General features: G+C 40.4%; 1 protein-coding gene and 1 pseudogene across 9 annotated transcripts in view; both read right to left on the bottom strand.

Moving 5' to 3' along the window:
- cita (citron rho-interacting serine/threonine kinase a) overlaps positions 1-23,638 on the bottom strand; it is a 31,355-nt gene extending 7,717 nt beyond the window's left edge. For 3 of the 9 annotated variants that reach the window (XM_029150857.3, XM_029150862.3, XM_029150865.3), the window contains exons 1-38: positions 23,493-23,638; positions 23,132-23,254; positions 22,882-23,023; positions 22,470-22,645; positions 21,012-21,113; positions 19,023-19,165; positions 18,663-18,756; positions 18,371-18,577; positions 18,077-18,230; positions 16,618-16,807; positions 13,893-13,998; positions 13,240-13,383; positions 12,949-13,068; positions 11,978-12,148; positions 11,369-11,422; positions 11,230-11,283; positions 10,862-11,002; positions 10,599-10,727; positions 10,048-10,143; positions 9,578-9,694; positions 8,847-8,956; positions 8,305-8,479; positions 6,020-6,217; positions 5,760-5,813; positions 5,159-5,356; positions 4,737-4,930; positions 4,455-4,590; positions 4,218-4,322; positions 3,935-4,075; positions 3,613-3,720; positions 3,319-3,511; positions 2,696-2,857; positions 2,016-2,039; positions 1,403-1,540; positions 1,026-1,206; positions 843-934; positions 631-735; positions 278-447 (exon numbers count right to left, since the gene is read on the bottom strand). In XM_029150857.3, coding sequence (XP_029006690.1) covers positions 278-447; positions 631-735; positions 843-934; positions 1,026-1,206; positions 1,403-1,540; positions 2,016-2,039; positions 2,696-2,857; positions 3,319-3,511; positions 3,613-3,720; positions 3,935-4,075; positions 4,218-4,322; positions 4,455-4,590; positions 4,737-4,930; positions 5,159-5,356; positions 5,760-5,813; positions 6,020-6,217; positions 8,305-8,479; positions 8,847-8,956; positions 9,578-9,694; positions 10,048-10,143; positions 10,599-10,727; positions 10,862-11,002; positions 11,230-11,283; positions 11,369-11,422; positions 11,978-12,148; positions 12,949-13,068; positions 13,240-13,383; positions 13,893-13,998; positions 16,618-16,807; positions 18,077-18,230; positions 18,371-18,577; positions 18,663-18,756; positions 19,023-19,165; positions 21,012-21,113; positions 22,470-22,645; positions 22,882-23,023; positions 23,132-23,233 — 4,926 coding nt within the window. In that variant the 5' untranslated portion in view covers positions 23,234-23,254; positions 23,493-23,638. The remainder of the gene's footprint in view (positions 1-277; positions 448-630; positions 736-842; positions 935-1,025; positions 1,207-1,402; positions 1,541-2,015; positions 2,040-2,695; positions 2,858-3,318; positions 3,512-3,612; positions 3,721-3,934; positions 4,076-4,217; positions 4,323-4,454; positions 4,591-4,736; positions 4,931-5,158; positions 5,357-5,759; positions 5,814-6,019; positions 6,218-8,304; positions 8,480-8,846; positions 8,957-9,577; positions 9,695-10,047; positions 10,144-10,598; positions 10,728-10,861; positions 11,003-11,229; positions 11,284-11,368; positions 11,423-11,977; positions 12,149-12,948; positions 13,069-13,239; positions 13,384-13,892; positions 13,999-16,617; positions 16,808-18,076; positions 18,231-18,370; positions 18,578-18,662; positions 18,757-19,022; positions 19,166-21,011; positions 21,114-22,469; positions 22,646-22,881; positions 23,024-23,131; positions 23,255-23,492) is intronic. The other 6 variants (XM_029150859.3, XM_029150866.3, XM_029150861.3 and 3 more) reach the window with 4 other exon arrangements.
- Positions 23,639-24,270: 632 nt separating this feature from the next.
- On the bottom strand, positions 24,271-25,957 carry LOC114855654 (beta-crystallin B3-like; annotated as a pseudogene).
- Positions 25,958-26,198: the final 241 nt, after the last annotated feature.

The following is a 26,198-nucleotide window of genomic DNA, read 5'->3' as shown; positions in this document are numbered from 1 at the left end:
GAGCCACACAACCAAGTTGAATGGAGAAACACACGCACAGTGTAATCACATCAACAAAAACAATGGCAACACAAAAATAGAAGACGTGGATGTTGAGAACATGCAGAGAGAGAAAGAAGAGGGAGGGGGAGAAACAGAAGTGAAGGCACTAGCTGATGTTTAATGGAGGCATTCAATATGTTTTCATTTTAGATAAAGTTACCCTTGGATTAAGTTACAATTTGACATGCATATCCTGTAGTGAAAAAAGGCATACAGTGTAGAATATAGTACTTACAGCATCAGCATCCACCTTGTCTTTAGATCCACGGCTACCAGCCACCACAGACTCCAGGACAGCCACCCAGCGCTGCTTGTCAGGGAAACTGGGAGCCATAAAGTAGAGGGCCTGGCCTGGCCAGCAGGTAGTGTGGGGGTGTGACTCCAGCTTTAACACATAGGGGATGTCTGTGGGCGCACAACAGAAACAGACTGATTGGCCGTCTCACAGCTGAGAAGAACTGTCAGTAAGTTACTGTATTCAAAGATTAAAGTTTACAATTGACAAAAAGATACAATTAAAAAAAATGGAGTGGATGAAAGTCTACAACAGGTTTTGTGTAGCCGCATTAGGTGGTATTGATCCAGTACCTGACTTGGCAGTGTTGATGAGCTCAGAGGCTCCAACAGCACCATGAACAGTCACCTCTCCATCAGGCAGACAGAGCTCAAACTCCTCTTCAGCCTTTACACAATCTGAAGAAAACAAACAACATGAATGAATTTGTTTAGTTCTAGACAACACAGGTTTACATCACTATTGTTTTTCATGAGATTCTGCTGAAAAATAAAAAGAGACTGACCTTCTCTGGGCTCACTGTCATAGACGGACACTTTGGTTCCATCCACCACTACATACTTCCTCTCCCAGCCCTGCTGGCCACGCTTTCCATTTCTGTGTAGAGCCACAGGGATAAAGACATAGTCTCAATGTACAGTATATAACATACTGCATGTGGTCAGCATAAGAAAACTCAGAGTATTACCTAGGCTGTTTCATCCATCCCTCCAAGCGAACATGCCCACTGGCCTCTTTGACCTGAAGTGCAGGTGAGCTTGCCTTTTCTCGGCACAGAGCCTCTGAGAAGTGAGTGGCATACTCAGCTGGCAGACCACAGGTGGCCGGAAGACATGGTGAGCATTTAGGGTGGCACAGGGTATTGCACTCTGCAAAAAGAGCAGGCGACGATTATAAGTGCGCAGACCTTTTAATAAGGAAGTTATTATCACAGTGCAATATTATTTCCTCGTGTCAACTAATATCTACTACTATTTCCGCACTACTATTTTTGGAATTTTTGTTAAGGCCAAAAATGGATCCTTGAAATATGCTCATTCATTCTGCCCAGTGCAGGATACAGACCAAGACAAGTGGCAGCCTGTCGTCCAAAATGCACAGTGTCCAGGCAGACTGCACACTTGGCAGCTCTCATGTTAAGGCCCACAGTGAAGCGATGAGGGATGTTGTGATGCATTCTCTCCTTTACACGACGACCAAACTCTGCAATGCAAAGTGGGAGAAAGAAGTAGACAATGGTACGAATCACTGAAAGATATATGTGGCACCATAAGATATTTTTATAAGCTTTTTTTTACTGCCAGAAGTCATTATTTTATTATTTGTACTTTTTATGTATTTTTAGGACAAAGTTTATTTAAAATTTATATGTATTAGTATATGATATTTCGGCAACCAGAGTCAGACTGCATGCCAGTGAACATGGAACGCACTCATGTTTTTGGGTGAAGCCGTCTATCCCACCATATGCTATCTAAATCACGACTCCAAGAATGAAATCAAAAGGAGAGAGATGCACATTATGACAAATCTGAGCTTTAGAAAACACGTCTTTGGTCAAGTTTGCGTTGGCCTGACAACAGGAAAACTTTAATAATGTGAGTATTATGTATAACATGCATGTAGAGTTGATGGGGCTCATGCATGCGAGAAGACACTGTGGTGACTGCTAACTTACTTTCAAAGGTGACTCTCCTCTTTTCTGTGAGGAGCAAGAGGGAAAAGACAGAGGAGAGAGAACAGTCTAACCATAACTAGGTGAAAGTGCAGGTACAGACAGAAAGGGGTCTAAATCACAAAGCAAATTCACAACTGTCAGGATAGCATTTTCTAAATGTGTTTCTGATCAAATAGAATAGACGTATTGAACTATATAGGTTTTATAGTATCATAAGTAATGATACCGTGATAACAGATTGTTCACATATTTTGATGTATAGTTTGTTATAAAAGATTCAGTGTCTACAATAATCCACTGGGGGAAAAGGTAATTTAGCTTTGTGATGGTGAGAGGTTTGAATTAAAACCAATGCTAACTGGCTAATCCACAGACAGGCTACAGCAGGATTACAATTTTAACTGGATCAATGGACGGTGAATAAAACCTGAAACAGCTCTTTAACTTCAGGTCATGTAGCCAAATTGACATGAACTGTTAAGAGTATTCCAACTTTTATTTACTCCATAATCCTGCTGAAGCATACACATACATAAACACAGCACATAAACAAAACAAGTGAACAGGGAGTCTCAATTGTGCATACACTGATAGCATAAGGTTTGTGGGCAACTATACAGCTTCAAAAAGTGTGACCGATGACTTGATGAGCGTTTGTTATTAGCCGGTGTGTGACTGACCTTCGGGGGTGGAGGACTCCTTGCAGCGTGTGGAGGGGTTGAGCAGGCTACTGGGGTTCGGTTGATGTTCTGGAGATTTGACAATGGCTGACATAAGGATCTGATGACGAGCCTGAGCTGGCGTCGAAGGAGCCACATGTTCTTGGGCCTTAAAGTGAGCTGCTGTATCACCAAATACAAAGAAACTCGTATGTGAAAGAACGACTCAAATTTAGAAATGCTTCTCATAGGAAATGACAGGTGTAGGTAACTATTAAATGAGGTGTAGGGACGGATAAGGGAGGAGGCAAAATATTCCCTGTGCTGATATAGGAAGGCATTTCTCAGGTCTATAAATCGACACTGCATGAATAACACAATTTTACAGACGAATAACATTTATTACAGAATTTCTGTGGAAGAACTCTTTACTCCTACGTATGGTTAAATAATATTCCAAGAGTTGCTACATATCAAGGTTCCTTGAGCTGACTAGGATTTACCATATTAATAGCAATTCAATTTACCATATTTATAGCAACACTATCAAATCAACCAGAACACGGGTGAAAAACAGCCCTAGTCAGTAGTGTATGTCTAAAAGATATTTTAGTTATGCCTAGTCCATTGGATGCTATTCTCACCCTCTTCTCTAAGGGACCGTAACTCTATCCTCATCTTCTGCAGAGCCTCTTCCAGCTCTGCACACCTTGAGCGTTCTTTGTCCAAAGCAAGTTTCATATCACTGTACTGCATGGGTACTGCCGCCTGGGCCGGGGGAGCAAGTGCCCCATTAGTTGTTGTGCCTACGTCTTCCCGTCGCCGTCCAAATATACCCTGTCCAGAGGAAGAACAGTAGTTAACTAATTTGTAATGATTCAATATTATCTCAGATGATTACCTCAATATATTCAAGTCCATTACAATATAATTATCACCTTTTTCTTCTTAGTAGGCTGATCCATTTTGGCCTGCAGGAAGTCAATGAGTTTGGTCTGCTGGGATATGGTTCCCTCCATCTTTACCTTCTCATGGGAGTACACAGCCTGCAAGAAAGAAATATGTGATCAGAAATACATCTGAAGACAACACCTAAAATAATTCACTTAAGAGAACACATGAATAACATTTACTTTATCCTCCTGGTCCCCCTGAGATATCCTGTTACTTGCCAACATCCGTTGCAGTAATATCTAAGTAGGACTCCTGCTCCTTCCCTAGAGATCGCATGTTAAGTTATAAGGTAATTGCACTGAGCACCTGTATATTCTCCAGCTGGTACTCCAGATCCGTCCTCTCAGTCTTGAGCATGTCAGTCTGGTCGAGGGCATCCTGGAGGCCTTGGGTCAGACGGAAAATGTGGCTCTTCTGAAGGTCCATCTGTTGCTGCAGCTTTGCTTGCTATTTAGACACCAGGCCATGATTTAACAAAGTGTTTTTTCAGATTTGATTTGATGCTTTTAATTGACAGAGTTATAAAGAACATGAAGTTATACTTACTATTAAATATGTTTCAAAAAGTTTGGTTATGTTTGATTTTTACCTCTTCCATAAGTCTCTGTTTCAGCTCTCGCTCTGTCTCTAGTTTTTGCTGCAGGCTGCGGGCATTCATCTCCAGCATGGCGTGTTTCTTCTCAAGATCATTGAGCTAAAAGAAGAAGAGTGTTGCACTATAACGCCACCACAATAACATTGATGTTCTGTTACAATGTATACAAACTTGTCTTGACAGTGTCAAACTCAACAGACTGCAAAGATTATGTTTAAATTTCAGACTTACAGTATCAGACAAACTTTCAGCCTTTAGTCTCTGTTCCTTCAAAGCCTGTTGTAAAGCAAGGATCTCAGCCTTATGCTCCTTGACTGCCAGCTCCACTGCCTGGCGTGACTCAGAGCTGCGCTGATCTGCACGAAGCCTGTTAAAAGCACAAAAATAAGTTGCATGCTCATGGCACAAGAACATTTTACTCCTGAGTGTGGTAGGACATGGCTTAGGTTCTTCAGTGACAACGTGAATTAATTTTGAATACATGCATTTAAAATGTGCAGGACTGAATCTTACCTGTTCTGTTTCTCATTGTCCAGCAGTCTCTGCAGGTCCCTTGTGCGTCTCTCGGCTTGGCTTTTTTCATCCTCCAGGGCTGATCTCCACGCCTCCCACTGCCTCTCTTTCTCCAGTAACTCATCATTTAGAGACTCCAGCTCCACCACCTGCTCCTCCAACATGCTGCATGTGGTCTTCAGTGTCTCAATGTTCTGGAGAGATAAACAAAACGCCAGACTGAAAAGAACATCTTTAACAGTTATTTTAATGCAATGTTGCTGCATTTTCAGCAAAATGACACAGAACTGGTATTCTGATGCTAAAATATTACATTATCATCCCTTTTTGCACAGATATGGACAGTAACCTTTAAAAATACAAACACCCAGCGTGAATAACTGGCATAGCTCCATCTGTTCTTAAGCATTTGAGTATGTTACCTGTTTCTGGTTGTTAAGGTGCATCTCACGGTCTGCTACCTCCCTCCGCAGCCGGTCCACTTCCTGGCTGAGTTGCAGCTGGTCCTCCCTCTCATCTGAAGCTTCATCCAGCTGTTTGGATAAGTAGAAGTTCTGGCGGTTCAACTCAGCGTTCTCCTGACTCAGCTGAGTAAGCTGCTCCTCCAGGTCTGTAATAACCTGACACAACACAAACAGGTGGCAGCGTTAGCCTTGCTGATAGAAAAAGATGATTGTTCTACCCCAAAGGCCAAGGGGACACCCAATGTCTGTACACAGCTGATTGATTGAGGTTAATTGTGGCAAATACCAAAGTGACAGCAGCATATTAAATGTTCTGGGTAAAGTTGTGATGAATGTGAAAACATCTGCAATGGTAAACAGCAATTGCATGAGGAAACAAAGCTGGACCTAAATGTCTGAGTCAAACTGAAAAACACTTGCAAATGTGGCTTGAGAAACGCCATATTAAGCAGATGACACATTGGTACATTAAAACAAACATTTGCAGTTACATGTGAATCACTATATTCAAATTGTTCTGTTGCTGGGAACAGACACAAAAGGCCATGGCAGCACTTACAGAGCAGCTGTCTCTCAAGGCATCAAACTTGCGCTGAATTTCGTCTCTGTGATTCTGTGACAAGCACAAGGAATTAAAAAACAAAAATTATAACATCATATCTAAATATGACACACAGGAATGGTGAATTGTTGACACCAACACTGATAACAAGAACTGTACATCTGGATACAAACGTTGCATTGTCTACACTTATTTGTGAATCTATTTACATGGGCATTCCAATGAGATCACTTGTGTACTTGCACTTGTTTGTTTACCCTGAGGGCGGTGATCTCCTCCTCAGCCTCTGCACTGGTCTCTTCCAGCTCAGTCTTTGCTTGCTGCAGCTGGCTCTCCAAGGCAAGACGGGCAGCCTGCAGGCTGCTAATCTGGGACTCTCGTTCCTGCAGGGAAAGGGTCAGCTCCGACACCTGTCTCTTGATTTCCAGCTTCTCCTCTTCGTGTTCCAGGCCCATCTAAAAGAGAGACAAGTCTAGGCTAAATGTTGTGTATATATAAAACTGCAAAACAGACCTGAAACAGATTGTATTTACATATAGGTTTGTGTATTTTGTCTTTGGTTTTAACCCTTCAAGAGTAACATATGGTATGAATTTTAGGAGAGAAAGTGGAGGCTTCTCTAAAATCCTTGAAACCTTTTAACCTAGATCCGTCAATGGTGTTTTGAATATGGTTCATAGGAATTAGGAAATAAATTCAGTTATTTTTTGATTTTTAAAAAAGGCAACCATTGCTTTCGTGACTTTGATAATATCAACATTAAAAAATGAACACAAAACAGTGGTGAGGTTAATCAGAGGAAGTCAGAGAAACATTCAACAATATTATACGCTAAAAAGTGCATGGTTAAAACCGCTAATGGAATTAGTGTTCTCCTCAGATCCTAACGAAAATATGAGAGAGCAGATGGTGAACAGACAACAACAATCACAAAACTATGTATAATGTCTAACAGCTTAAATCAAGCTAATGGGTTTTGTGATCTGAATATTATATATTGTTTAATTGTTTTTTAACCGGAAATGACACCGATTTCTGTCATTTTCTCTCACAATGTACAAGAGGCATCATTGTTCAAATGTAAATAAAAGATGACTAATAGTTTTTCCACAAAGAGTGGCACGAATTACTCATACCTTTCTCAATAATCTAAAGAAAAGCCTTATTGGCTATAAGAGCAATCACACGCTTCCTATAATTGCTGATATAATAGCAAGAATAGCTTTTAGCATGTCTCTACTGGCACAGTATGTTTTCCCATTTATCTTTAGCGATAAGCTCCAACCCTTTACGGTTGGGGGGGGAATCCTTGCCATCACCCTGATCGTTATCTCCACAGATTCTCAATTGGATTTACGTCAGGGATGGGGATGGTGTTCTTAGGGTTGAAGGCTTCTCCTTTTTCATGCCAAATAAATGTACATCATTGTGGCCAAACAAGTCAATTTTTGTTCCATCTGACCACAAAACAGACGACCAGGAGTCTTTTTCTTTTCTTCGTCTAGATGAGCATTTGCAAAAGCCAAACGGGCTTTTGGGTGCTTTACCTGGAGACGTGGTGTGCTGTGGAACTGTGTAGTGTCCATGGACTGCCTGCCTTGAGATGTTGCCACCAGCACTACCCAGATTCATCAGGATGGCCTTGGTGGAATTTTTTTTTTACCTATCTCATTATCCTCCTGGTCAGCACAGGTGTCACTTTTGGCTCCTGACCATGTCCTTAAAACTTTGCACTGTAGCCACTGCAACTTGAAAATGTTTAGATATGGTCTTATAGCCCTTTCCTGACTTGAGCTGTGAGCAGCCACCGTGCACCATGCAGAGAGCTTCTGATTTTTCATGTTCAGTTGATCAGTTGTGCCCAATGAATCAGGGTATTTAGCATTAACATCTCAGACTATTTGGAGTGGTATAGAACATTGGATTTTTCCATAGACTGTGACAGTTTGCAAAGGGTATGAATAATTTTCAATGTGTCACTTTTTGTTCAAATGTAAATAAAAAATACTAATACTTTTTTTTCCAATGTGTCACTTTTTGTTCAAATGTAAATAAAAAATACTAATATTTTTTTACACAATGATGCTTCTTGTACATCATCTTATTATCTTTTGACTAACTTCTGGATGTTACTAAGCATTATCTGAAATATGCAAATAACATCAATGTTATACTCAAAACTTGTTATGAGGGCAGAAGTGTTATAGCGATGTCAAACTGCAAATGAGAGCTGTTAGGCAGCAAAGGCACAATTAGAAGTATATAGACATAGAATACTTAACACTGATCCTTAACATATTCTGCTGTCAGTGAATATAACATTTACTAATGAAAGCTCTCAGCAGATTATGCGCAGGTCCAATCGTAATTTTGTAGAGTTGCTATAGAAGCCTACTGCACTTAATTAGCTGTTTAACTAAAAACAGATCTGATCTTGCCAGCTGATCAGCTGCTTTAATCCCTTTTGTGGATAGTAATGATGTAAAGCCACACAGTGTGCTACAGTAGTTAAAGTGAATTGCATGGCTTTTCTGTTCCCTACCTCCCGCAGCCTGCTCTCCAGCTCCATTAGCCTTGTCCTCTTGGTCTGCTCCTGCTGGCTCATCTTCTCAAGGTGCTCCTCTAGTTTGGCATTTTGGGCCTCCAGCTTGCCTGCCTGTGACTCCAAATAGAATTTTTGCTGTCTTAGCTCTGAGATCATCTCCTCCTGGGCTTTCCTGACAAGACCATACACAGAGATGTTTATTACAGCACAGTTTAAATCTCAGAAGAACTTTGGTAAAGGAAAGAAAGAAAATTGCTCAAGTAATGTATGGTGATAATTAAGCTTATTAAACACCACAGCATTTGAAATGTGTTAACAAAAGTGTCAGTAAACTTATAATAGGTAGGCTTCAAACGGTTATTTTTTAAGCCAACTGCGACAATGAGAAGAAACATTTACACAGTGAAGATAGATTAGCAATGGTCCACCGAGATGTAAGTGTACACTAATGAGGCAATTGGAAGCCCGAGGTGACAGAAACAGTGTGGGTGTGGGCATTCATGAAAGAACAGTGTGGGCAGTGGGCCTAGTTAACTCACATATTCTTCTGGGTGTAGATGCTGCTGTTAGCGGCCAGCTTGTTAGCCTCTGACAGCTCAGCAATGCGCTGCTCCAGGTTCTTCATCTTGGAATCCATAGCATTAATTGTCTGCAGGGAGAAGTGAGCACAATAATAGAGATTTACAGAGAAATAACATTAGAATAAAAATGCTCAAATGCAAGGGCATACTATAGAATTATTTGGTTGTTAGGTGAATTCCAAATAAAAATCACAGGGTGTGCACCTTGTTGTGGAAAACAGAATTTTGTACTAGTAAAATCCTATTACAGTCCATCAAGGTGCTGCCAGAATCGTCTACTGTCAATGTCAGATAACTGCTTCTAAAAGCTTCTTCGGTGCTTCAATTCTACCACATTAACCAGATTAGGACTTGAGCCCAGGCTTTATGGTGCAACTTGCAGTAAAGTACGATTAAATCCAGACGTATATTTGAACCACAAAAACGGATTACTGTTTAAAAAAAATAAATGAATAATAAAAATGTTGACGTCCACCAGTCAAATTATCAATTTGGTAGGTGAGTGAAAGTGTAGGTTTGCAAAGAAAATCCAATGACACTTATTCAGTACATCAACTCTAAGCACAATAAATTAATCTTACACTGCTAATGTTTTTAAATCCAGCATTACACTGCCTCCATTAGAAATGTAGCCACAAATGTCTAACTGTGATGTATATTTTTTAAAAAAAGGGTTTATGTTTTCATACTGCTTTTTGTTCACTGATTAGTTTGCAGTTTTCCCTCGACTCCTCTTCCTGCTGGGCACGTCTGGCCTCCAGGCTCTCTTTGTCAGCCAGGTCCACCTTCATCTGGGCCTCCAGAACCTTCAGACAGCAGGAACAACTCATCAAATTAAGTTGTGATGGCTACAGCCTGCCATGACCAAGCACTGATTCAAATAAAATACTAATAATCACATACCGTCGTGGTTGTATTTGTTTAATATTGTATAAAAAACATTAAAGTGGTTTTAAATATTTGACTGACAAACAGATGCAACATCATCCATGATCTGATGGACTCAATGTTGTTACTGATCGGTATAAATGGCAAACACTACAATCAAAAGGGAAGAGACTGACTCAGATTTACTACATTTAAACAAAACCAAGAACTCAATATATAATTTGCCGAAGACTTAACACTTAAATATGTGCACAATGTTTTGCTGGACTACCTTAATCTTGTCTTCAAAAAGTCTCTCCTTTTGAACCAGTTGGGTTTCCATCCTCTGAGCGGTAGACTGGGCATCTCTCAGATTCTCCTCAAGCTCCTGAAAGAAGTAAGATAACACAGGTAACTAGAGACACTTCAAATTCCCATAAATCCCAATGACCTTTTTCACGAGACACAAAATATAAATTGCCTGATGATTAAGATTAAGCTGCCTAAAAGAGTAAAAAACAAAGTTAATGTATTTCTTAAAAGTCTACACTTAAACCAAAAACATTAAAAATAAAAAAAGAAACTTGCTCTAAAAAGCTGGAAGTCCACAAGTCGAGGGTAGCGGTGCCTGTTCATGTTGACACTGGTACAAAGCTGCAGTAAATGTGCACTCAAACTTGTTGACTAGTCTTAATTCCAGAGACCTTAACTAGCCTGTGTGTTCCAAGATAACTAATGAGGGTAGAGTAGGAGGGAGCTGGATGAATGGGAGAAGTGGGATGGGGTGAAATTAGGGGTGGATTGGGGCAAAGTATTAGCAAGCCTTATCAGCAGCTCTCTCACCAGGATCTTCTCAGCCATCTGCTGGATCTGCTGGGATTTGGTCTGAATGTCATCTTTTAGCTTATTCTCTCTTCGCTCGACCATCTCCAGCCTTTTTACCTGGTTTTCCAGAGTCTTCCTGCCCTCCTGCTTAGACAACAAAATTAGAATATAAGGCTGACCACAAGGATAATTGTCACAAGAGTGACCTGAAACAGTTTTTATAAAACCTTTAGTATTTATATAGTTTACATCATTTATAATTGTGAGATTTAGTCTGGTACCTCTGTCTCCCTTAGACGGCGTTTTAAAGTGTCACTAGAGTCGGTTTTGCCTCGCAGGCGCTCCAGGTCTCGTTCCAGACGCTCTTTGGCCTGCCGGACATTCTGCAGTAGCTCAGTGGCCTCTGTGCTCGCTTTCACTGCCTGAGGAGGTTCAGGAGGTCAAAGACCGTTAGTGGATCCCAAGACATACGTTGTGATGCGCTTAGGCAGTTCCTACCCACAGCTACACTTAAAAAATATTTACCGTAGGGTATAAGTGGAAAACTAAAACAAACCAAATCTTTGTTGCTGTTTAGATGATACAAATGATTTAATCTATGAATATTTCTAATAATGTAATTTATGTGAATAAAATAAAAGACATTAACCTTTGACAATTTGTCCTGGAGCTCTTGGATTTTTATCTGCTGCTCGGAATTAGTCTAAAGGAAGGAAATATCAGAAAGCTTTTAATTTGTAGCATTAGTACAGCTTAAACCAAAAAGATAAGGAAAAACAGACTGATACCTTCTCAAGTTTAGAGAGAAGCTCTTCCACTTCAGCTTTGCCCTGTTCTTTGGCCTGGAAAATATACAGTGTGACAAATGAAACTCAATCCAACTATCATTTACTTGTTACAGGTGCAAAAGAAAAAACACAAAGGCTTTTGTGAGCTCTGGGATCTTCCCCTCAGTCAGTTTTTTTTAGAACTTTTCAAATGAAGCCATCCAGGAATCCTGCCTTAAAATATATTTTACACAGTTAAATTTTACTTTAAGGCAACAAAACACACAATTTATTTACATAGACATATAATGCGATTAGGCTGTAGATACACGGCAGATACAAAGACCAGATCAGAGCAAACCAAATCCTTCCGAGTGTGTTCTGACATTATAGTTCAAGGTAAATGAATTAACAATATTTAGAGTTCTATAAAAATATACATTATGTATAGTTTCATACATTAAATTTAAAGGGTTTGTTGGTAAGTAGCACAATGTCATGTTGGGCAATATGCTTTTGGACACTTTACTGTAAGTAAATAAGTCAAATTTCTATATCAGAATTTCAATATCACTAACTATTCAGTCTTGAGAATAATGCCAAACTGGTTCTGGTAACATTCTGGATCACCTTCTGGATTCTTTGCTGGTATTCCACAGCTTTCCTTTTGAGCTCCTCACTCGTTTGCCTGGAGTCTCTGAGTTCAGATTCATAGAGGTCACTCCGGCGTCGGGCAGCTGATAGGTCCTCCTCAAGTTGCCTGATGGTCACCTGCATCTCCTCTAGCTGGGCATGGTACTCCTAAAAGTGTAGAACCAAAATACGATACAAAATAACCTGCGCTTCAAAAATGATAAACCATATTTTCTGCTGTACTGCAGTATTATAATAATAAATATAAATGGCCTCGTATTTGAATTGTCAGAAACTGCTTGAACCAAGGATGTCAGTTACAATTACACAAAGAACAACCAGTGTTATACAAAAATATAGTTTAGCGATCTGCTCACACTCATTTTGCAGTGGTTGATAGAAACTACAATGAAATTCAGCAATGACCACCTTGACCTGAAGTGTCAAAGTGTCAAATCAAAGATGGAAACTCCAGGATTATCACTTAAATGCTGCAGATGTTTGTTACTGGCTCATTTTCACCTTGAGTGTTTTCTACCAATTAATGTTTCAAGTGTGAAGAGTTCAACTTTCATCTGATAAAATATTCTAAATATAGTGTCTCTCAGTGAATCTCGTTATCACTCATCAAAGTCTCCTGACTTATGTATCATGCAGGGATGCCATCTGTAGGGATGACCTTTATGAATACTCAGGACAAGGGGAAACCCTCTCTGTTTACTAGGGAGACACTGAGGACCTGTGTAATATTAAGGCCGCTTCAATTACAACATTGTGAATTCGAAAAAGGTACAAAGGGATATAATTTTTTTTTTTTTTTAGATAGGACCACAGCAGCAAGTAGCATATTTATAAACATAATTTTAGTTTAAATACATATGTTCAAGTGTTTTCCATCTACTACATAATTACACTGATGAGAAGGAGGCAAAAGACATCATTTGAATGAGAACTGAAGATTTACATACTTGCTCTTTAATTTCCTGCAGCTTGTTGCTCTGTTCACGGATGTCATGCAGCAGCTGCATTGCCTTGTCATCCTCTCTGGAGACCTCCACACGTGCCTCTTCCAAGCTTCGCTTTAGGCTCTGAAAACACATATACACAGAAAGACTCAAGGCTAATGTTGGCCTAAATCAATTCCGATTTATGACAAATGTTGAGGACAGCAACGCAAAACAACAAAAACAGATTTGTCTCATACGTATGGACATCCCTCTAAATCCTGCACACACAAGGACACAGCTGCTATGACTCACACTGCACTCAGTAATGTAGGTGGCGAGGTCTTGCTCCAAGATGCTCCTCTGAGTCTCGGATGCCTTCAGCTCCACATCTTTCTGGTGGAGCACTGACTCCAGGTCAGTCATTTTACGTTGAAACCTGGAAATTTCCTGCTCCATCTGAATCCACAAGAGAGAATTATGCTAGAGATATTTTACTAAAGGTTAACAAATGACAGTCGATTTGAGACAACAACTTTTTTATATTTGATTGGTGCTGCAGAAATAAAACATTGTGATATAAATTCACAAGAAGAGTACACTGGCCATAAAATAATATGATAGCTGTTTTATTTGATCTAATATACAATCCAGAAGGCTACAAACAATGTGGTTGTAATGTAGCAAACAACAATATTAACTTGGCTTGCTTGGTCTGTATTAATCCAGTCAGCCCGAATAAACACAAGATGTCTGGCAATAAAGCCCACAATGACAAATGTTTTATGAAAAACAAAGTCCTACAATATGGAAATGAGACTGTATCCAGTCATTCAGCTGTGCCTGCATCGAATTTCTGCGCTGGTGTAAAATGTTTATCAAATGTGAATAATAAAACTCCGAATGAATCACAAACAACACAATAAACAACAGCAAATAGTGAATGCAGATTAAAATTACAGTCTTACCTTGTGACATTTGTCTTGAGTTTCCTGTAGTTCTTTGCTTTTAAGGTGTAGTTTCTTTTCCATGGAGTTGGTCTTGGCAGGGGAGTTAAGACCTGCAGACACTGACCTGGGCATAAGAGTAATTATGATATTTTGGACCATGCAAGCCAAGCATAAATCTTAGACGTCTTCCGTGTGTCACCCTTAAATAGAAATCTTCAGACCGCACAGAAACACCACAAATCATATCAGCTAACCTAGATTGAGGATGACTGACACAAACATATCATGACATAAAGTCCACGTTGGGCTACAGCAACGCTTGGCAGTATTGTAGCTGTAATTAAGATGACGGAACAGCAGACAACACCCACATATAAATGAGCAACAGACACAGAGCATAAAAATATGCACCAATATGTATGGTCCTTTTTAAATAACTCACTTTGGAGAATATTATTCAACCAAGCATTTTGGAAGTGACAAGGAGTTAGGTGTATATTATTTAATGCAGTAGATCCAAGATGAAACAGACTACATGAACAAAACAGCTGTGTAGACCTGGGAATATGTGCTCGTTGCCTGATGTGACAGGGTAATTTGGGCTATGCCTTTGCTTGGGGTTGGTCTGCTTTGTAGTCGGTCCAATGTACTCATCGTCTTGTTTATGTAAGATGATGTCCTATTTTGTTTCCATTCATGGGGAATAATTTAGAAAGTAAAATCTTTCTTTACTCCTCTCTTGGCCACAGAAAAAGCAACCCCTGAATAATCTAATAAATAAATTTATCACAGGACTGTATGAATGGACTGATTCACAAATACTACAGAAAGATCTTTAATAAAGTTGAGTCAGACTGAGTCACAGTGTTAAAAATAATCATGAAAAGCAAGAACTGCTCCTTTTTTCCCTCTATGCACCAAGAAGAATACCCCCGAAATACACAGGTACCTGTACACAAATACATACATCTATATATAGTGTATACACAGGCACATAGACACCATCTACAGTAGGCGGAAAACAAAAGTTTACACATAAGAGAAAAAATGCCACAACACCGTTTGTCTGCATTACTGAACAGACTAAAGGCAAGACAAGGGGGAGGAAAGGTCACTTAAAGGCTTATCAGCACTGATCAGTCACATCTACACTGCAAATAATAAGACAAGCACATAGACTGAAAATACAACAACACACAAGCTACTATGTACAAACAATGAGGCATGAGGTGAACAATTTTGCATGCAATATGGCTGTTAGACTTTTCATTTGTGTATAATTTGAGTTTATGGTCTGATTGTGGCTACAGGAGTTAATATAGGGGACAATAATAATCTCTTAACTATTCTAAGCAAATTTGATAAAATTTCACATTAAATTCATTTTTTTATAAACCAAGACATAGAAAAGACCAGAATATGTCTTCTTCAAATTACAAGCATGCAAGAGTTTAAGATGTAGTAGTGGAATAGTCTACATCATCTGTGCATCTTGAATATATTTGGACAAATCCAAGCATACTAAAGCTGAATATATACTCAAATATAAAAGAAACTGCATACGAGATGTTAGAGAATATTCTGTTTTTAGGTTTGAATAATGATTCTATCCGACAAGTTCCTACAGACTGAAACATATTAACCATAAGCCCCAAAGACAATATTAGCATTGCATTAGTCTGTCTCCGGGTTTGTTTCCCTTTTCTTTTTGGCACTGTAATGAAAAATGTGTACATGCATATGCATGCACCCCACACATAAATTTGACACATTCTATGAGCTCAGAGCACCTCTTAATTAAATGCAACAAAGAAAATTACTAGATTCAAATGACTGATGGTATAACGGCAAAGGACACAGGCACTGAAAAGGGAGAAAATAGGAGGAGAATAGGAGTAGAGTAAAGATGGGGGTGGGGACTGGGGGACTATCATGGTAGTAACCATAGAAATATATTCTCTCCCACAGTCTCAGCTCTGATTCTTTTTCCTGTCTAATCTGTTCACGCTTTTTCTTCCCGTTCTCTAGCTGCTGCTGTCATGATGCGCAGTCTCCAGCACCATTAACCTGCTAGAAAACTGCCATGGGGCTACAGGAATGAAATCCATCCTCTTGCATTACCATCAGAGGTTAAGAAGCCAAACTCCATTAGGGATAATTACAGTCCCAAACCCTATGCTATAAAACTCAGGACCCATTATGCTGCATAGTAACAGAAAAAGCACAATAACAGCAGTGAGGGTGGGAGTGTGTCTATGTGTGGGGTTCCACCTCTCAGCAAACCTCATTGACACACTCAGCCGCATACCAATCACTGACGATGGCAAGATAACACCAGCTAACGTCCTGTAGTCCATTATTAGATCTATCCATACATTGACTATTTACATATATATACTAAAGGAAAAAACAATAATCAGTAGAAGAGAGCACCAGGCAAGAGGGATATCCCTCCCCTCCCTCGTTCCTTGTCTGATACAGCATATGGCCAAACCCATTTTAGCCCCAGCAGGCACAACACAAATGATAGGAACACAACACCAACTGCCCAGGGCACCACACTAGGTCACCTGAAACAAGGCTACCTGAAATGTGTTGCTGTGGTAATAAGAAATCTATAGAAAACTAATAGTAACATGGCATTTTTACCCAACATAGGTATGTTAAAGAATTATACACAGGGGACATTTGCTTTGGCTACGAGAATAAAGCCAAACAGTCCGAGTAAACAGGTAGCACTTACTCTGTTTTGGCCAATGTTGTCAACGCTCTGCTGAAAAACCAGCCTAGAAAGGGTAAATCCTGGCCCCGGAAGCCCGTTGGCAGAGCTCCACGCTGGGCTGCTGAGGCTGGCCGGGGGGATGCCTTCTCCGGCTCCTCGAAATTAGAGGTGTCATCTTCAGCATGCAACGCAGGAACAAAAGGCGGGAGAACTGCAGGAGTACAGGATGAGAAGAGGGGGTGAGAAGGCAGGGAGACGAGGGCGCAGCGGCAAGCAAGGTAGTAATAATAAATAAATACAAATGAAAACACGAGGAGAAAAGGGAGAGAAAGGGGGGGAGGAGGAACAGAGCACGGCAGAGCGGAGTCTAAAGTGCGGTAAGTCGCGCGTTGATACACATGCTGCCTCTCTGTCCCTCCCTTCTCCCTTCTTCCTTCTCTCTCTCTCTCTCTCACACACGCATACACACATGCTCACTCTCTCTCCCTCACTGCAGCAGAGCAAGCTAATCAGCTGGAGCCAAAGCTGAAGCAGAGAGCGCTATCTGTGTCCAATTATCTATAAAACCAGGGCTTTATTTTTACTACAAACATTTACATACATTATTCTTCTTTTCATATTTATTTCGAAAATCTATCATGTAATAAAAAAAATAACAAATCAATAAACATTTCCGACACAGGCAAAAGGCTGTCTTGGTCAAGCGTTTGGCTTAGTTGTGTAAAAAAACACAACAGCTGTAGATTAAAATTAAAAAAATACTCAGGGTTGACAAGGATATTAAGATTGCAAAAAGCTTGAAGAAAAGGCATTATAAGGTTTGACAATGATTTCACAATCAAACTATGGGGTCGATCTGAACACACTCGCCCCTGCAGCTGCGCATCACCTCTGAATCTCAGAGCTACTGTAGAGCTGCAGTTCTTCAATGTGACCATGTTTCACTTAAAAGGTCCATTAATGTGACGGTTACTGGTGTGTTATCTTATAGCCAGTCAAGTAGAAAGGTCACTCTTTGTCATTCAGTGCAGCCTCAGATTTGACAGCAACAATGATGTTCGACAAACACACGTGTTTCTGCCACAGAGAACATGTCTGATGTCGCAAGCTTTAAGGATTTCTGCTGCGTTGCTGTTGTTGAGAAGTAGATGAGTTGCAGATCTTTACTCTGTCTGGATCACTTTTTGCTGCCTCCCTCTTATTCTCATCCTCAGGAAAGAGCTGGCCTAGTGCCAACGGTGCACAGAATCTCATTATCTTACTACAGACAACCACTGGCAATGCTGTTGCTGTTTGTTGTCCATCTGCAGCCACAGGCACACAGTACTCTTAGGTACTGATTATCGTAAAAAAACATCTGTATTCGACAAGCAGTCATTTATCACATGTCCAGCAATATAATTAAAGATGACACTGTTTCATTTTAAACCAAGTTGAGCATTTTACTCAAACAGTGGTTCAAGGAAAGAAAATGCCTTACTGTGTCTTAGGTTATTCCAGTCTACATTGGAGAAGAAAGCATGACAGCGGAGTCCCTGAAAACCTAGTCGCTCTTTGGCTCCACACAGCAAACTCTGCACCAGGTCGACAAACTGCCTACTGGCCTGCGGCTCCTCTGGAAACTTTAGAAAATGCTGCAGGCAAACAGCACAGACATGGATTCATTATGTGATACTATAAATAAACTGATCAGACAGCATTTACTGGAAATAGTTGATAGTTTTATTAATTTGGAAATCATAAATAGATCATCTATAAATTCAGTGTATGGTACCTGGAAGTTGAGGATGTTGTGGATGGTCTTGGTAGATGTGCCTTCAGAAAATGGAGACCTGGCATAAATCATCTCATAGGCTATGACCCCAAGAGACCACCAGTCACACTCAACTCCATATGTGCTGTGTGAGCCCCCGTTCATGGCTGTTAGGACCTCAGGAGACAGAAAGTCCTGAGTCCCAACAGGTACTGTTGGAGCTGCCACCTGTAGAAACATAAATCAAACACACTGTCACTCGAAACAAATATAAATGTAAGACACAGAGCAATGTAATCTTGCTGTTACTTACTGTTTTGTTAGCAGTGAGTCTGGCAGCTGATCCAAAGTCTGCCAGTTTAACGTGACCCGTCCGATCGATGAGAACGTTCTCTGGTTTGACGTCTCTGTGAGTCAATAGTTTACAGGATATTTTATACTGCTTTTTCAGGGATGTCTGTTAACAATCTTCCATTTTAACTATAATGTAAAACAATTTCAGTGTTAGCGCCCCAGCAAATGCTCTACGTAAAATAAATAAAGAAAAAATAAATCACATTTAGTGATAAATTACCAAAACCTCTGCTCCAGTTTGTTAAGGAATATTCCACAAAGCCTTGAGAAGCCTCTAGTCTACTTATTGGTGGACTCAGTAACTAGTGTCTTACAGTACCTGTGGACGTAGCCCATCTGGTGAACTGCATGAATGGCCTCCACCAGTTCTGCCAAATAGAACTGAGCCATTGATTCATCAAACTGATCTTCGTATCGGTTTAGGAGGGACATCAGGTCACCGCCAGGCAAGTACTCCATTGCCTGAAGATACAGTATAGGTTAAAATTTGATTGGAAGTTTCATTAATTGAGAAGATTAGCAACTGAAAAGCATCTGAGACCATGTGTGTTTGAACTTGCATGAAATATTTTTTCAATGTAATCTCATTACAGATTCGGTTATGTAAGACTGCATGGTTTTGCAAATTTATCCGTGATGCCACAGTCAAATGACTAGCCTTCAATAACCACAAATACACGAACAATAAATGTGCAGCTTTTATATATGTAAACTCAGGCTAGTACATACGTTTAATAAGGCAATCTGCCACAGAAAACCATGCAAAACCTTTAGATCTTTTAATAACACAAATTGCCCATATTCATGTTTGAATAAGATGTCTTTTTCTGCTGTCTGTATCCTGAGATTAAATTAATTGGTAAGGTTGGTTTAAGCTATATGGTTTCAGCCATACAGCCATAACAGGCGAGAGCCCCTGGTGCATGAATGGTCGGTGAGTCTGAATGAACGGAGCATTCTCTGGTGTTACCTAGCAACAGCGAGACTGGGTGCCTCTCTGACACACGGATAAAGATGGATGTTTTGTATTTTTCTCCATGCTCAGTGAGAGAGCAGGGTGAGACAGAGGGGGAGTGAACAGACAGGAGAAGGAGGAATAGAGACACACAGGGGGCATGAAGAAAGGTATAAGGACAGGGCGAGTGAAAGCAAAACAAAGGGCATTGAACACTATAAGGTTTGGATAGGGAGCCTTTTGCCTTTTCTTACACCGTGAGCCCATCTAACAGGTCATCAGAACAAATATATAGATTTTCGTGTGGTTAATGGCTTTTCACTGTACATCTCTGTGAAAAGTAAGATTTACAGAGAGCAAATGTGTACTCCATAGCTGACTGTTAAAGTATTACAGGAAGACTAAGATTTTAGAAATATGTACAGTATATCTGCATTAAGTACAGGTATACATGTTGTATAACACTGGAAGCTTGTTTTAATTTAGTGGTTGCTACAATGTGATGTTAGATATAGCATAAACAGTAATTCAGGGGAGGTGCCAGCACTGAATGATAGAATTAATCACTACACAATCTTTGCTAACCTGATTTGCTCTGATGGCCTGTTACACAAAATGTGCTAAGCCCCAAGATTTCCTTTGTATAAAGGATAAATATTTTCCCCGAACTTCAAAGCTATTCAAGTTGTTTATTTCATGGCTCACTCAGAAGCCTTCCTGTAGCAGCTCATGTACTATTCTGACTGAGTCCACTGTTTTATAAGCCCCATTCTGGAAACCACAGCTTGTGAAAGAAAATTTAAATATACACCCAGACACATTTGCAAAAAGATGGAAGATGTCAGTGGACAGAAGGTCTATCCACAACACTAAATAAAGGCAAATATTTAACTCAAAGTGACGCCAACTCTTTGAAATGCAATATGAAAAGAATCTACCTTTAATATACTACTCTATGAAAAAACAATACTAATATAAAAATATAATTAATTTAATCTTTTAGCAATTTTCAACCAGCCAATTACTCTTGTTGCTGAGGTTTTGGGACAACAGCACCTCCAGCTGGTTTAGTATAAGGCAAGACATATATTCAGACATACACATGCAATCTTTCTGTAAACAATGCAGTAAACCACAACAACAGTACACAACAAATGCTAGTTGTTAGATTTTTTTCCCCAAAAAAGAGCATATAAATTCTACACTGTTCCGTGACTGTAGGTAATGCAATAGCATACAAACTTCGACTGACTTCTGCTTCTCATTATTTATTTAACCTGCTTCATTCGAGTTGTGAAAACTAACACAGCAAATTCAATCCATGCTTAAGATCAGAAAAAACTGCAGTCTCACCAAGTAGACATTATCGTTATCTTGGAAAGCACAGAGTAGCTGTGGGATCCAGGGACTGCTGTTGAGAGCTAGGATCTTCCGCTCTTCTTCATGAAAAACAACCTGAGGAAAAGTAGAGAAACTACACAGTCAGCAAATATACATTAAATAAATGCAGCAGCAGTGCAGCAGAAATTGTATTTATAAGTATCTAACGCATCCAACAATTCTAGGTACTTGTTTACGTGGGTTCCAATGGGGTATTCAGAGGAGCAGTAGATGTTATTCACGTGATGCGAGATCAAATCCCTGTTTTTGACCTTCAGTTTGTGTTACTTGTACAAGTAGCTTGTAATTTAACTTCAAACAAAAAAGTCAACAGTTGTATGAACCAACATCTTTTTTGATAAAAGCTGCTAATTATATTTCTCACTTCAGATCCTTTTTGTCACAGCTAATGTACTATTCTGACTGAGACAATTAGTCACATGCCAGACAACACAGCTGTAAAATATACCCACATTTTGGTTTATTGTAATCAACCCTGCAGCACCCTCCAGTGGGCCTTTGTTTTTACAAAGTCATGTTGTGAAATACACAACCATGGCAAAAAGCTCAATTAAAATTCCCTCGATTATAATCACAGCCTAAGAGATACAGTATACTTGAAAGTGTAGACACAAAGAGTCTATTTTTTATGAACATGAATTTCATTTAAGCTCCTAACACTAGACAAAGGTAATCTAACTAAACAAATAAGACAAACATAATACATTAATTTATTTAAAATTAAGCCATCTCAGTTTCTGTGTGGCGGCAAAATTATGTGAACCTTGAACAGAAAATTGAAGTTGTTTTAATCAGGTGCAAGTCTGCCATTTAAATAATATTTTTGAATCCTTGCTATCAAAATCTGACCTTAATAGATACTGTTGTGTAATATACATAAACATTATTGAGGACAAAGGGCCATACCAGTCTGTCTCATCTGTTGAATTCAGTTATTTTTATCTAATTTAACAAGTTGCATTAAGATCTGGTCATATTTTAGGCTATATTTATGTAGAAATTGAGAAAGTCCATAAGGTCTGACAATTCCCTTTTATACATTGTTCTTATTTATAATTGTTGATGTAAACACTTTTTGTAGTCTGTAGTGTTCATCACCATAGATAAGCTTTGAATGTCAGGTTTTGTCTCAGAAGTAAAAAAGTAAAGTAAAATAACAATTCCTTGAAATACAAGCTAAAAATGATTTTTCAACAAAAATGATTTTTCAAATCAGACCGTATTAGAAAAAAACACAGGTGTTACTACTTTATCTTATATTATATATAGTTTTTGTAGCAGTGACAGTAAACTACCATGCATCACCAGTACCCATCATCAATATCATTATTGGTACTAAGATAGCGTTCATGTATTTTTCTCTGTTTACTAATCAAGTTATTTGACTTGATGACATCACACAAATCTTACATTTTCTTTGCTGCGTAAAACACTTTTTTCCATGACTTTGAGTGCACAAACATCTCCAGTGGCTTTCTCTCTGACTACTTGGACTTCAGCGAAGCGACCTCGACCAACAACTGCACGCAGTTCAAAGTCATGAATTCCAGGCTGCAGGGCCCGTAGCTCCGACACTAGACCAGAAACTGTTTCACAAAGATAAACAAACACAGAGATGTTACATGAAGTCTGTTATTGAAAAAAAATGCAGTGGAAAGACCTCTCTGTGAATTTATGCACAAAACCTTATCAGCGAGTCCACTAGGGAGGTAGCTGAAGCATTTGCAACCCACTGATAAATTGTAGATAAGCAAATTAATTTTCCATGACCAGAAAAAGAAACAACCATCGATAAAAGTAACTGTATCAAAATTAGGCTTACACTTGCTGACAAAGTTTGCCACATGATGTATCTTCAAGAGCTCTGGGCTGGTACACTCTTGGTAGAGCAGAAGCAGAGCTTCCAGAAACTCTTCCCGGCCCAAAGTGCATCCCCCCTGCTGCCCACACAGAGTGACCCGGCCCTAATAACAACAATACACAAACACAAGAGAAAAAGCAGCTACTGTAGCTGTACAGAGCCTAGCAGTATGTTTGTGTACAGGTAACGTTAACCTCAGACCTAGCTTTACCTGGAACACCTGGTTGAGTCTGGCGCTGCGACTGGTGATGGGATCCGCGGAGGACGGCAGCGTTTTCAGGCTTCCCTGACTCACGTATTTGAACTTCAACATGGCTTCTTAACAGCAAACAACCTGAAAGCACGACAGACAGCCTCGATAACTACTTAAAGATGCATACGTCGTTAGTAGGAGCCTAAACTGACGCGAGAGACAACCGGGGACAGCAGATGTCAACAATGCATCTATTAGCATGTCAACCTGACGTTGGCTAACGTCTGCCTGCTAGCTTTGCTAACATACCCAAATAAATAACGCCAATGTATCATACAAACGTTTGCTTAATGTGATAAAACAATATGAAACTACTTACCAATCTGCCATGCATGTAGCTACAATATTCTTTTCAACTTACACAAAACATCGACTAACTAACAGTAGCGCCCCGTTTACTTCCTGTCGTTTCCGGTCAACTTTCAAATTTTGCGCGTTCTCCGCCTACCGCGCGTGCCTGTTGAATGAAAGTTACGTTTGATTGGCTGTGCAGGATTCTGTAGGCGGGTCATGTTCCTGTTTTTTAACCAATGGCAGAGGTTTTCACTCTCTAAATCAAGAGGACCTTTTACAAATCATTTTACACAATAATTTTTCTTATTGACAAAGGATTTAACAGTATCATAACAACATTTAACGTTAATAAAAAAATAAATTTTTAATTGATGTAGCCTGGAGATTGCTCAGTTGGTTTAACTCAATTTTGTTTGTATAAAACATACCTACAAAATTTTCTGGGCCACACATTCCCGATTTTAACAACTGCTACAGCTATTTACACTGGGGTAAGAGGGAAAAGGCCAAAAAAATGAAAGCAGATAAATCATAAATCAGATCTTTCAGTCTCAACCTACCCTCCAACCTCCAATTATACAAGAAGCATCCTTCTGTTTGGTTGCTCCCACATATTTCAGAAATAGTTCTGTTAAATTGACAAGTAATTGTTACGCTGACAAGTCATTTTTTACGCTTTAGACACTCCTGCACCTTTATTACAGGCTGAGTGGTAACCATACTGTACTATCATTACCTGTCATTATCTTTGTCTTTGTCTTTGCATATGTATATCATGTATATTTAATAAAAATTCAACAATATGAAGATTCACAAAATCAAGGCCAAAACCTTTATTTCCAACATGTACATGTTTGATCGTTGACAGTTTCACTTTTCTGAAACTGCTTGGCCAAATAGCCTAAACTAGCAGAGGGCATGGTGGAGAGTCCTGGGAGTGGGTGGGTGCTGTCTGCGGACCCCGGCTGCAGCTGGGTCGTCTGGAGGTGTGGCGTTAAGACTGAGGTTGAGTTTGGGACTTGGGGTTGGGAGCAGGATTAGGATTAGGGGTGGGGGTAGGTTTGGGGTCCGGCTTGGGGGGTGTAGGGGAAGGGGCAGGAACAATATAGCACCCTTTTTTGTGCCACTGCATGTCCCGCACTCGTCGGACGGACTGGATCTGAGGTGCAGTGGCTCCCCAATCGTTCCAGTGCTTGAAGTCTCCATGCTCAAACACATACTGGCTCCCTCTGTAGCCTGGATACATGTATCCCACCCACCTTCACACAGCAGAGGAAAGGCAATGCATCACAACACGATAACAATGATCAGACTTATTAAATATACACCCGCTGAATTCATCTAATATAAATAATATCTGACAGTAGGTCGTGGCTTACGTTCCGTTAACAGCCTTAGCACTGGCCACGCGGTCCTGGAAACCATAGGCCCACAGACTTGGGACATCATCATCAACGATCTCCATCTTCCTGCCTTCAAAGCCTGCTTTCTCAAACAGGTGCAGCTTGTGATCTGCACTATCCTGCGCAGAGAAACAGGTTTGGGCATTTTGACAGCACTTTTGAAAAGAAGATACATTTGTTAATGTTACAGGATTCGCACTGACCACTTTCAGAGGCCTGAAGGAGCTCAGGTTGTAACTTCTCTGGGAGTTGGTCCAGGTGCTCCAGTAGGGATAGGATCCTTTCTCGAGCACAAACTGCTCCCCGGTGAAACTCGTACGCTCAAAGCCCACCCATCTGGACACACGGAGAAGACGCGTCGCGCAAAAGTGCACATGTTGTTTCAAACGCGACAAAGGGAAACGCGGGCACTCACGGTCCCGACTCCACAATGACTGAGCCAACTCTCTGCGTCTTCTCCAGCACGTCCTTGCATTCACCAGACAACTCCACCTTCTTCCCGCGAAAGTTCTCAAACTCAAAAACCGCCAGCTTAATGTAAAAAGTTCACGTTGTGATTAGTTCCACAGGGATTCAGATTCACAACAAACGTGATCTCTGTCAAGAAGTCGCTTTTTTACCTTATACGTGGCTCCACTCCCTCCTTGGCCCTTCTGTGCAGGCAGCTGGTCGGGTGTTCCCTGCTGTTCTGTCATGTTCCCTCTGCAAAGCCAAAACAATTACTTACAGGAGGAAGGAAGCACGGGCTTGTCAGAAAGAGGAGGCATCTTAACTCTTTACCTGGATGGCTTGTGCTTCACTGCACCACGTTCCAGCCACGGTCTGTCTTTCCTCTTTCTTTTCTCTCTCTTTCCTGTCTGTCTCAGTGTGAGGGTGTGTGTGTGGGTGCGGAGGCCTGGCGAGCGGTCGGCAGAGGCCGGTGGGGGTATTTATGGTTTATTTCTGGCCACAGCAGCAAAAAGCCTGTTGATGCAGCAAGTCTGTCGCACCCATTGTGTCCATCACACTGCATCTCAATAGGCTTGCCCCTGTGTCCCTGGCACACTGGCAAACGCTGCCCAACTCTGCCCATGCTGCCATCCTGACCATGATCCTATAGTGGGCACATGCACTGACTGCCAGCCAAGAGAATGAACAGAGATCAGTCTCACTCAGCACTATTGGCCCCACCCAGCTATCTTGCTCGCCAGTCTACTATCTTCTACCTGTTTCTTTACTTTTCTCTGCATGCAGCCTCTAAAGAGCTGCATCCATCATGCTGCTTTCCAGAGGTGCCACCAAAGTTCCATCAGATTGGTATTTGTGTCTTTGGATCTCTATCCATGTGA

Source organism: Betta splendens, chromosome 5, assembly GCF_900634795.4.
Source record: "Betta splendens chromosome 5, fBetSpl5.4, whole genome shotgun sequence".
In the NCBI taxonomy this organism is placed as follows: Eukaryota; Metazoa; Chordata; class Actinopteri; order Anabantiformes; family Osphronemidae; genus Betta; species Betta splendens.
This window is presented reverse-complemented; position numbering and strand designations above follow the sequence as displayed.